At 48.1% G+C, this 12483-nt stretch overlaps 1 protein-coding gene across 17 annotated transcripts in view; it reads left to right on the top strand.

Annotated features, from left to right (window-relative positions):
• Positions 1–12483, top strand: part of NEDD4L (NEDD4 like E3 ubiquitin protein ligase) — a 324616-nt gene that overhangs the window by 173767 nt on the left and 138366 nt on the right. For 16 of the 17 annotated variants that reach the window (XM_089305073.1, XM_089305069.1, XM_051851904.3 and 13 more), the window contains one exon: positions 9685–9766. Coding sequence is in view for 3 of the 17 variants with exons in the window: in XM_089305069.1 (XP_089161195.1) it covers positions 9685–9766 (82 nt within the window). In the remaining 14 variants the exon portion in view is untranslated. Of the gene's footprint in view, positions 1–9684; positions 9767–10513; positions 10886–12483 lie in introns of those variants that run through there. The other variant, XM_089305077.1, reaches the window with a different exon arrangement.

Genomic DNA, 12483 nt, shown 5'->3' with positions numbered 1-12483 from the left:
CCCCGGGAGGTCCACCGCGGGCCTTGCACTCGTCGCGTGTTTTGTGGTGGTGTTCCTGATCTCAAAGGGGTCTCCCTCTGCTCGGCCTTTGTTCTTGACCACTCGGCACACACGGCTGCCCGGCAGTGCCCATCAAACAGTGACAAGGGGCACTTGTGCCCCTGCTGCCCGGCTTCCGTCCTCGCATCCCCTGAGCCGGCGGTGACAGTGGAAGTCCAGGGCACAGCACGCTCTGGGGACGGCTGACTTCCAGAGTTAATTAAAAGCATCCCTTTCACTGTGTAGTTAACACAGGCTGAAGTCCCCGAGTAGCTCTTTAATTTCCAACTTGCCCTTTTTCCTGGTTAGCCACGGCTCAGGGTTGGCGCCACCTTGGCTCCAAGTTCAAAGTTCTTCTGCTCCACAGTGCTATTTCCCTTTGTTTCGTAAGGACATGGGTGAGATTAGCCAACAAGTAGGCTTTCTGGGTCACAGGCCACTAACTCCTTTGGGAGTCTGCTCCCGTGCTTCCTTCCAATGCAGTTTGGAACATCTATGTGTGTTTTTTATCGGCTGGTTACTTTATAAATAGGGAATGAAGAGGAGCCAACTTATAGAAATACAATTAAACAGTTAGGAAGGTATCTTTGCACTTGGGTTTCATGAAATGCTAGTTAGCCTGGCTTTGTTTTTCTAACCAAGAGGGAAGTGGATAAGCAGGTCTGGTAGGTCAGTCCCCCATCAGGCTCACTCAGGAGTAAATAGACCGGCTGCCGTGAGAATGTCTCGGAATTCTTCTCTTTACCTGTTTCCTTTGGGACTGAATTCCTGCCAGGCTCTTATTGCTACAGGGAGCTTGTAACTGTTTCTGCCTGTTAGACAAATACTCCATGTATTTTTAGCTAAGCAAGACTTGACCTGCCTTTACTCTGCTCACTCTCCGGCCACCTCCTCCCCACTGCAGTCAACAGAGTGGTACCAGCTGCAAAGTTGTAATTCCAGGTAGGAATTACATGACCTTCATGTGACCCTGATAAGTATGTGCTGTGCCCTGTGGTGCCCAGAGAAGCCCGCCAAGACAGGCAAACCAGGGGCTGAAAGTCCTCCTGGATTTGCTTGCTGCGGGGATCAGAATTTGTGAATACCAGGGCACCTCAAAAAAAAACCTGCAGAAAATGGAATTGAAATCCGTGCATGGTTTTTTCATGCTACACATTTTCCATGAACTCTGGCAAGACTCCTAGTAGATATGAATCTCAATTTTTTTTTTCTTGCTAAAAACAAACTGGGGGGTGGGGGGGTTGCTGTGGCTTAATGGGCTAAGCCTCCACCTTCGGTGCCAGCATCCCATATGGGCACTGGGTCATGTCCCAGCTGCTCCTCTTCTGATCCAGCTCTCTGCTTGTGGCCTGGGAAAGCAGTGGAAGATGGCTCAAGGGCTTAGGCCCCTGCACCCACACGGGAGGCCCCGAAGAAGCTCCTGGCTCTTGGCTTCAGATCGGCCCAGCTCCAGCCATTGCGCAATTTGGGCAGTGAACCAGCAGATGAAACACTTTTCTCTCTCTCTCTCCCTTGCTCTGCCTCTCAAATAAATAAATAAATCTTATTTTTTAAAAAATTTAAAAACCACACACAACATCTTGAGATTCCATTTTTCTGCACACTTTTCAGGAAGTGCCTTCAGACATGGTACCAAGCACGATGCCGGGCAACCGGAGGTGCTGGACCATCGAACCTGAAGTCACTGCCACTGCGCGTTGGGTTGACTTAGAACAGTCATCATTTCTGAGCTCCGTATGTATTTTTCGGAGCAGCCAGCTCTCAGAAAGACCAAGCATGCATGAGACACTCTTGTCTCACTCGGGTTTCTCTGGAGGAGAGCTGGAGGGCCTCTGTGTCCATCTCCCTCCTCCTTCCCTGCCCTGGTGTCCCCCACTGACTCGGTGCCGCGTGGACACCCAGCGACGCCGAGGAACCTGTTTCCCAGAGAGAGCGCTGTGTGTGCCCCTTCCCTTCTGCCCTCTGGTCTCCCTGTTGAAAGTACTGAGTGTGAAAGAAACAGCTGTTATCTCACCCTCTACTCGTTGCACTCAGAAGCACACGGGGAAATACGTAATGGAGCCCGCTGGGGATCCAGCCAGTCACGGACGACCATTTTCTTTGGCAGCTGCTGTATGGATAGTTTAGTAATTTATTTGTGAAATTTTCTGGCTTAGTGACTTGTAGTGGACAATATTTAGACCACCAGAAGCATAAGAGAACATTGGTCTCGACTGAGCACATTTTGTTTTGAAACCAGCTCTCAGATTAAAATACTCCAAGAGCCACCTCACATCCAAATGGTGCTGTGTGAGTACCCGAGTGTGTCACAGATTGGCGGACGGTGCACGTGCAGTGGACCCCTGCTCTCGGGAGTCTCTGCGACCCCAGGTTGGGACCCCAGGTGACTGGTGGTAAATGGCCAGGAGATACAGGGAGGAAGGGAGGCGGTCCTGATTAGAGATTGCAAGACTTAATGACTGGTAAGGTTTTAGGATACAGGTGGATCACTAGTTGTTCCGTACTGCAAAACCATCATACCTGCAGTATCTAAAAATGTAGTTTTTAAACCGTTTCACAGATTAATGCTTTTTTTTTTTTACCTGCTTAGGACCAACTTGTGAATTGCTTTTGATAGCATAAGAGTGAGAGCAGTCTAACCCATTGCTCTTTCGCATTTGCTGAAAAATCTTAACAAGTTTAAGTAAGTGGCTTATTGTCAGTATTGGTGACAAGTGATGTGTTTCAAAGTATATGTCGTGCCTTTTGGTGAATCTTGAGGGCTGTAATGTGTGTGTTTATTCTTTCGAAAATCTTCAGTGTCATCTATTTAAGGCAGTTTTCTGAGTAGGAAAAATATTTGAAGCTCTTGTGTGTTTGTGATTGAGGTATGAACTGGCCATGAAACAGGGTTTAGTGCCTGATTGAAGAGCACAGCATAGTTGTATACTGTGTGTGTAACTGTTAGTGCTAGTATCATAACTTCTTAAATCATAAAAGTAGTTCAAAATTCAGAAAAATTAAATTCTATAAAGAAAATAAACTTAATTCACTAGCTTATCATCTAGAGAATGTTACTTTTTAAAAAGATTTATTTCTTTATTTATTATTTGAAAGAGTTGTAGAAAGAGAGAGAGATCTTCCATCTGCTGGCTCACTCCCCAGATAGCTACAATGGCCAGCCCTTGGCCGGGTCAAAGTCTGGAGCCAGGAGCTTCCACTGGGATAATAGGGGCCCAAGTACTGTGGCCATCTTCCACTGCTTTTCCCAAGCCATGAACAGGGAGCTGGCTAGGAAATGGAGCAGCAGGCAAAAGAACCGGCCCCTATATGGAACGCATGTGGCGGCTTTACCCACTATGCCACAATGTCTGCCCAACTGTTAACCTTGAAAACTGCATTTTTGGGGCTGGCGCTGTGGCTCACTTGGTTAATCCTCCACCTGTGGCGCTGGCATCCCATATAGGTGCCAGGTTCTAGTCCCGGTTGCTCCTCTTCCAGTCCAGCTCTCTGCTGTGGCCCAGGAAGGCAGTGGAGGATGGCCCAAGTGCTTGGGCCCCTGCGCTTCGGATCGGTGTAGCACCGGCCAAAGCAGCCATTTGGGGGGTGAACCAACGGAAGGAAGACCTTTCTGTCTCTCACTGTCTGTAACTCTACCTGTCAAATAAATTAAAAAAAAAAAAAAAACCTGCTTTTTCCTGTTACTTTCATATATATATTTTTTACAAAATATATATATGAAAAGATCCTGTTTATTCCTGTTACACCATGATTATTTTCTCTCATTTAAAAATATTCTTTGGAAATATGATTTTCATGGTTTGCAATGTTCTAGTACATGATTATACCATAATGTATTTAATCACTTCCTTATTGAACTGGAAGATTCTGTATAATTTGTTCTTGCCACATGTGTTCCTGTAATGATACCTTTCACAGATACACATATACCTCCTTCTCATTATTTTGGGGGAAGTAATCCCTAGAAATGCATTTGCTAGATAAAGCGACATCAACTCTGAATATTCTTGCCACTTGAACCATAATATTTCCCAGCAAACAACTTGCAGTAATTTGGCTTTCCAGGACTAGAGTATGAGAATGCCTGCCTTTCTTTAGAAAGTGTTAATTTAACATTTTTTCAGGCTTCAACAATTTGTTAGATGAAAACTTCAGTTTCTACATTACTGCAGGTGTTGTGTTCCTCTTTGCTTACACTTTCTAGGTATTTTTTCTTGTTACGTGGAAGTGTTTTTAAGTGTCACTTCCTTATTGAGGGTACGTCTAAGTGATTTTGTAACACTGACGGAAATGGGAAAAGTGGGAGATAGTTGTCCTGTCGGAAGCGGGTTCTGCCATGGAACTTCGGGTCAGCGAGGTTTAGCGGGTCGGTGGCAGCGTAGCTGTGATCTCTTGCACTCTTCGCTGTTAGGAAGCAGACACACAGTCTGTTCACAGACCGCCCGTGACCTGTAAGCACCAGATCCAGTCGGTGAATGGTGACTGCTTAGGGTCCTGGTGGTGACCCTCGCTTGGAAACGGGGCCTTCCTCATCATTCCTTTGAATCCAGCCACCTTGGAAAGACACTTCTCTGGCGCACAGACACGGCCACACTCAGAAGTCATTGGAACACTTTGCCACTGGGGCCAATTTCCGCCCTCCTTCCCCCTCCACTCCTCCCTGCCCTACCTGTGGCTCTCAGCAAAGCCTTTATCCTGGGTGTGTGTGTGTGTGTGTGTGTGTATGTGTGTGTGTGTAGGGGGGTAAATTATAGTTCTGCAAGAACACAGAACCGGGCAGGGGGTCAGGTGGAGATGATGAAGGGTCAGCCCATTGCTGACTGTCCTGGTCGTGTGTCCCAGGAGGCTGAGCAGTGGGGAAACCCAGGAAGTGTCCCTTGCAGCTCCTGAGAAGTGACCCCAGCCGCTTGTCTTTTGCCTGACAGCAGTGAAGGCGGAATGTGACGCCTGAACAAGACCGTGCTGTCTCCCTCTCTCTCCAGCTCTTGCAGGCCTGGGCTGCAGATTGGAGGTGACTGAAGCAAAGGCTGCCTGAGGGCGAGTGGTTTTCAGGACCGGGGCTCCATACTGAGGATTAAAGAGACAGCAGTCGGGAAGCTCTTCTCTTGGGAACTTTGTAAAGTCTGAGTGGACTCTTGGCCAAGATTTCTCATGAGAGTGCAGGTTCTTGGGGAATTTTGTGCCGAGTCTCCTGGCATTCGGTGGCTGCTGGCTGATTTGCTTCAGCTAAGGGGCTCTGTCTTCTGCCAGCGACTTCACACACACTCTGTGTCTCCTGTGTCTGAGATCAGGTGAGGTCACCCTTCTGGCTCTGGCTTGAGGTGTAATCTTTTGTGTACAGGCGAGCGTCTTGCTTGTCAGGGAATGGCTGGAATCTCCCAAGTAGTTTTTCCTTAGGACACGAGTAGTTGGAGAAAAGTTCCGAGGAAGCTGAGACCCTTTCCCAGTCCACCTTGGGTTCTGCCCACGCAGGACATGTGGCTTGGGAGCCCGGGCTGAATTTTCAGGTTTCTAGGTGCAGCAGAGCTAACTCGTTAGTGGAGCGCTCAGGCCTCCACTGCTGGAGAGGCCCCTGCAGACTGACTGACTGACTGACTTACTTTTTTTAAAAAGATTTATTTATTTGAAAGACAGAGTTACAGAGAGAGGTAGAGACACAGAGAGGTCTTTAATCTGCTGGTTCACTCCCCAGGTGGCTGCAAAGGCCGGAGCTGCACCAATCCGAAGCCGGGAGCCAGGAACTTCTTCCCAGTCTCCCACATGAGGGCAGGGGCTAAAGCACTTAGGCCATCTTCTACTGCTTTCCCAGGCTATAGTAGAGAGCTGGATCGGAAGAGAAGCAGCCAGGGCTCGAACCAGCGCCCATGTGGGCTGCCGGCGCTTCAGGCCAGAGCTTTAACCTGCTGTGCCACAGCGTCAGCCCCAGACTTACTTTCAAACGCTCATCTTGAACATGGAGCAGAGTGAGGCTCTCTGGGGCCATGACCCAGCTTGCCGAGAGGCCTAGCATCCCGAGGTTGCGTGGACGCCCTCCTCCACGCTGCCTCCCTTCCTCATCGCCCTGGGCCGCCTCTCTCCTCTGCGTCTGCTTTTGGGTTGGCTCTCAAGTCCTCCTTGTGGACCCTCAAACTTCTCTGTCAAGACCGGTCTCATTCTTTGGTGCAGAAGCCCCCCAGCAGGATCCACCACCTGCAGTCACCTCCTTGTGTTGAATCTGACTTCGGACCTTCTGAACTCCAACAACCCTGCTGACGGTTACTGAGCGCTCACCATACGCCAAGCACTACTGAATTTTAAGCTTTCCAATTGCGCCTCCTTAGGATGGAAGCACTGCTGTTAACTCCAGGACATAGATGGCAAAGGGGAGGCCAGGAGAGGCTTACAGGCACACAGCTCTGAGCAGGCGAAGTCAGAATTTGAGCCAGAACAGGACTGACTGGCTCCTTGCAGTTTGAGCCCAGGCTGCCTTTCCCCGTGAGCCCTCCAGACTGCAGCCTGCCAGCGTTGTCCTGCTCAGAACCCAGCCCCCAGGCCATCGCTACACTCTGTCTGCACTCCTTCTGCCCGGAAAGCCTTCACCTGTTCGTGGCCCGTGCCTTGCCTCCTGGCCCGTGTGTGCTGCCAGGCCCGTCTCTGGCAGTGCTCCCGGGGTGGGTCCATGCGTGGAAATCACCTGGACACCTGGTCAGTGCACATGGCCAGATCCCGGCCGTGGGCGTCTGTGCCCACAGGTCACGGACGGCTGCTGACTGTTGTGCTCCTGGGTGCTGGACGTCCTCTGTCACTGTCATCGTTTGGTTTCGCTGTGCTTGCTTGCAGCGGGGCAGGGCCAGTGTCACTGTGTGCTGCTGCTTGTGGGCAGCGCTTGGGGTGTCAGAGGTTTGAATCCTTGGAGCAGGAGAGGCGGAAAAGAACAATGTGGTGCTTTCACAGCTTCCCTGAGCAGAGGCAAGAAAAGGTTTGCAGATAGAATTCCCTTCATTGTAGGCCACGTGCTGTGCAAAGCGCTGGCTTTCTCAGAGGATCTGTAATGGTAGCGCTGAGTCCGACTGGGCTGGTAAGTGGGTGCCAAGAGTGGATATGGCTGGCTTTGGTGTGCACACGATGGCCAGGAGGAGCCCCTGCCCCGATCCCCATGGAGCTCCCACGTGGCGTGAGCAAGGAGGAATCGTGGGATCCTCAACGTGCCGGCGTCCAGTCTGTAGCCGAGGGAATTGGTGTCCAGTCAAACCAAGTAACCAGAGCAGCAGGAGCCTCGGGCAGAGTCCAGTGCGAGAGGCAGCCAGAGAAGGACCGCTGCGGGGGCTTTCACTGTGGGCACCTGTGCCGTGTGTTTGGCGCTGTGCTGAGTGCTGGTATTGCCACGCACTTTTCTCTGATCCTTGCGATAACAGTGCAGAATGGTCAATGTCGCTTCATTCAGGATCACGCTGAAGAGTGGTCGCATGCCAGCAACAAGGGCGGACGAGGCCCAGAGATCGGGACAAGACTTTTCTCGCCCCCTGAAGCCCCCGCCCCATGTCCTTCACCTGGCTCTGGCCCCGGCTCCTGGGCCCTGGCCAGGGCCTCAGAGTAAGAGCTGCCGGCTGAGCGTGCGCTGTTCTCTGTATGGGGGGCTGCACATGGCTCTGGACACACCCCTCCCGGCACACGGGCGCTTGCGCTAGAGGTGACAGGGAAAATCAGGCCGTGAGCGTCTTTTAACCAGTAGCTTGGTGGCTGGAAATGGAAAACTGAGTTTTTGTAGCTAAGAGGTGCTCTTTTCAGATAGCACCCAGAAAGTGGTGAGGGTGGTTCCTGGATCAAGAAATCCTGCATCAGATCCTGCGGCCTCACCCCAGACCCACGGGATTCAGCCCCAGCGCATGTCTTCCCGCTGCCCCTCTCTTACGGGGGATTTTCATAGGCTGAAGTCTGAGCGCTCTTCGGAAGTGACTGCATTCGGCTCCACAGAGTTCCCATTAGGAAGGCGCTCGTGGGACCCCAGACTTGGACCAGGAGCTGGCCCTTGGTTGACCTTTCCTGAGTCTGAAAGTGTCCCGATGAGAGTATATGCGTCTGGTGAGATAATCTAACTAAATCAAGCTTTGCCGTTTATGAACAAGAGACTAGATGCACGGAGACAGACAGCAAACCCTGGTGCTGTTTATGTAAGAATATGTTTTGTAGCTTCCATTCCAGTGCATTTCATGGGCAATAAATATTATCTGTGTACTGAAAATATTTCCACTGACCTTTGATTTTTGTTTCTTGGATATTGATTACAGTCCTGTTACTACCTATATTCTATAAAGGTATTTATGGCATATTTATTATCTCAGCTATCAGATAATATAGTCTTAGCATTTTATCTGTGGAAACAGTCTGGAAGTTTACAAAATAAGGGTTCATAGCCACATATAGCTTGTTAAAGGATCGTTTTCAAGTTGCCGTGAATTGAACACAGCAGCTTGGTAGCACTAAATCATGGGCTATAAGATATCAGATGAGTAAAAATTGGGGGATTGAATGCGTGAGAGTCCTTTTTGTGATTTTCCCAGATTTCAGGTGTGATCAAAAGAAGTTCTTCCAAATTCTTAACAAAGTGAATTTGGCTAGATTTGAGGTTTCCCAGGATGAGTGATCCCAGACAGCATGAGTGGACCTAATCTGTCCCTAGAGAGCCCACAGTACAAATCTTTCCAACGTATGTCTTACCAGTAGTTTTCAGTCTCCCAAAGGATTAATGATTAAAGATGTTGTGTTATATACAAGGAATTTTGGGACTTGTCATCAGGAGACCTGAAATTTCTTCTAGACTTTTCTCAAAAGGCTGCATGATCTCTCTTGACTTTGTGAAGTCTAGTTTTTATAGTTTTGGTGTGTTTGCTTCATTTTTTAATCTGTAAGTTGGTAGGTGTTGGTTTAGGTAAACTATGGCTGTGTTATCTCCACTAAAAGAAAAATAATCTTGACCTGCACAGTAGGAATATGAACATAAAATATAAACTAGGAACCAGCCCTGTGGCATAGCAGGTAAAGCCGTTGCCTGCAGTGCCAGCACCACATAATGGGCGTAGGGTCAAGTCCTGGCTGCTCCACTTCTGATCCAGCTCTCTGCTATGGCCTGGGAAAGCAGAAGATGGCCCAAGTCCTTGGGCCCCTGCACCCACGTGGGAGACCCAGAAGTTCCTGGCTCCTGCCTTTGGATTGGCTCAGCTCCGGCCATTGCAGCCATTTGGGGAGTAACCCAGCAGATGGAAGATTTCTTTCTCTGTAACTCTGCCTTTCAAACAAATAAATAAATCTTTAAAAAAATGTGTATGTCTTTTAATATTTTTTCTTAAAGCTTTTCAGAATCTGTGTTTAGAAAAAAGAATTATGGCAGACTAGTTTGAATAAATTTCAATGAATAGAGAAGATTATCTGTAAAGTTAAATTCAGGGTTTATTTTTTTAATTATAGATATTATTGACTCTTAATTGAAACTTACTTTCAGCGTGTATGGATTTAGTAGGCGTAATAAAATATTACTGCTTTGTTTTCTGAAATTAGCCAGAATTTTAACTGATACTTGTGTTTTCACTGAGGTTTGGCTGTTTTCTTTTTGTAATATTCTTGAAATAAAAAGTATAACTCTATTAAATCTGCAATATTTTCTTGCAGCGATCCATATGTGAAACTTTCCTTGTACGTAGCAGATGAGAATAGAGAACTTGCTTTGGTACAGACAAAAACAATTAAAAAGGTAGGTGGCCTTCCTTAACTTGACTTTGTTTAAGTCCTGATTTATTCTTCCAGTATTAAATCTGAAAATTCTCCATAGACCAGAGCTTTTCTATATTAACCCAAGATTCTGGTTTTTACTTAAGTGACTGTAAAAAAAAATAACAGTATTCTCAAGATAATTCTTAATACAAATGGTAATTTTTGTCTTGCAAAGAATGCAGCAAAACTAGCCTTTGTTCTTGTTTTTTTTTTTCCCACTTAAAATAACAACATACGTTGATTAAAATGGAATGGTCTATGCAATTGGTAGGCAAGAAATGGTTCATCTCTTAGCAAAGGAAGCCGAAGCAGAATGCTGCATAGCTATGTGCAAACACATAGCAGATTGATAACAAAGAAGCATATGTGGATGTGTGTACATATATACAGGTTTTATTTTCCTAAGTCTTATGTACATTGATTTCATTTAAAAAAATTGTTTCAGTAATTCTAATTACATCTTAATTTACCCATCTGCATGTTTTTGTCGATATCAGGGAAATGCACACGAATGTTGGCTTGGCTTGCTTGTCGGGGACTTTATAGACAGTGCAGGTGCTGTGTCATCAGCACTGGTTCCCTCTCTGCTTTGGCAGTATTGTGGGGTGTTTTGCCTCACGCCTTCCTGCGGGGAGTGGTCAGATGGTCTAAGGCTTTGATCAATGAAGGGGTCCTCCCAGCAGCCTGGGGCTTTAAAAACGGTTCTCATGCCACTGGCTGGCAGGCGCTGCAGGGCTGTGAGGAGCAGCGACTGCAGCGTGTCCTCCGCCTGGCGTTGGGGCTGGCACTGAAGATCCGTTCTGTAAACGGGAGCCAGTGTTCTGAGCAGAGGGAGATGCCGGTGGAGGACGGAGGCCATTGTTCCCCGTGTTAGGCGCTGTCACTTGTTCCCGGGGAGAGGGAGCGGGGCGCCTTGCTGAGAAGGCAGCTGGGGGCCTGGTTGCCTGCTGGACCCGGAGCCAAGGACCCAAGCAGGGCACCCAGGAGCCATCGAGCGGGGACATTGCAGTAGACTGCTGCCTTCCGAGGGCAGGTCCTCTCCCTCCCTCGCTGTCCACGGTGGAGGGGCTCCCTCCCTTCTCTCCGCAGCCAGCCTCCGGTTAGTATGTATGCCTGTGCGCTCGCATCCTCACCCCCTCCTCGCTGTCACCGTGCTGTCTGCTTCTCTCGCCTGTCATTCCATGCTCCCCCACCCCACCCGACCCCCGGTGCCAAGGGAGCTTGGCGGCCGCTCCCCCCTGACCTGGCTCCTCTCTCCCGCCCTTTCTCTCCTCACCATCCCACTCCATTCATATCCCAGCCTGTGAGACCCCTTTCTTTAGGATTGGATTCACTGGGGAGTTGTGGGTGGGGAAAGTGCGGATTTTTTTAAATGCCAGTATGAGTTCTGTGTTTTGCATTTGTATGGTGCACAGTGCTGATTTTTTTTCCTTCTCCCTGTATTTGTATGTTAAAGGAAGTAGGTGGATAAAGGTGAATAAGATTTTGGCTTAAAAAACAAGAATCTGTAGCTATTGATTAGGTGGTGATTGTTCAGTGTCGGATTTTTACACCTGAATGTGAACAGGCATGTTTTACTCGTGGGTCCTGTGCGTGTACACACACACGCGCACGCGCACACACACACGCGCGCACACACACACGCACACACGTGTGTTCCTTTTTGGAATCTGCTCCCTCTTGAGTTTGAAGGAAGTCAGACAGATCCTCTTTTTTCCGTGTTGAAGACAAAAGGGTCCTTGCTCTATTCTTAGCAAGTGTGTATCTCAGAGTGGTAGCAAAATGGATAGGTAGATAAATGGAGAGGACAATTGATGGATAAGTTGATATTTTTTTTTGCCAGTTATTTTAGAAAAAAAAATGTAATTCCCTTTTGGTTATACTCAGCAGGTTTATTTTTTCTCATTACAAAACCTTATCATCAGTAATGTTCCTTACATGAATTCTGAAATGTGAAGAACTTATCAGTAATCACTTCGAGCCTTCTCCTGCCTACTTAACTGGTCTCCCAAACAGATTTTTGTAGCAGGTGGCGGGAAGTCAACACGGTTCATTTCCTTCTTAATGGAATAATGACACCAATGCTAATGTCCTAAAGGGAGTTTGTTTTTTTGTTTTTTTTTTTTTTTGTAAGCATTATTATTTATTTCAAATGCAGAATTAGAGCAAGAGAGGGAAAGACATAGAGATCCTCCATCCACTGGTTCACTCCCCCATTTGGCCATAATGCCCAGGGCTGGGCTGGGCTGGGCTGGGCTGGGCTGGGCTGAAGCCAGGAGCTTCTTCTGGGTCTCCCACATAGGTGCAGGGGCCAGGCACTTGGGCCATCTTTCTACTGCTTTCCCAGACACATTATCAGGGAGCTGGACCAGAAGTGGAGCAGCATCCCATATGAGTGGCTTAATGGGCTGTGCCACAGTGCCAACCCCTTGAAGGGAGTTTTTGTATTTACTCTTTGAAGGTCCCTGGTGTGAGTCCTGTGCTGACAGCAGGTGATTTATGGCTTCCTGTTTCTGAGCCCGCTGTTTCATAAATGTCCTCTCTCCCCATCTCCGTTGCTTTGTGGAATACTCCCAAGTAGTAAGCTGAATGCTGTTCTTATTGGCATTCCAACAATCTCAGTTATTATTTATCAAGAAGAATGTTTAAGCAAGTGGGTAGCTAGTATTATACTAATACCTGTAGCGTTTCCCAGAC

The sequence above is a fragment of the Oryctolagus cuniculus genome, chromosome 10 (assembly GCF_051225735.1).
Source record: "Oryctolagus cuniculus isolate XC-2025 breed Fujian yellow rabbit chromosome 10, ASM5122573v1, whole genome shotgun sequence".
NCBI lineage: Eukaryota > Metazoa > Chordata > Mammalia > Lagomorpha > Leporidae > Oryctolagus > Oryctolagus cuniculus.
The sequence above is the reverse complement of the archived record's forward strand: the minus strand, read 5'-3'. Positions and strand labels throughout refer to the sequence as shown.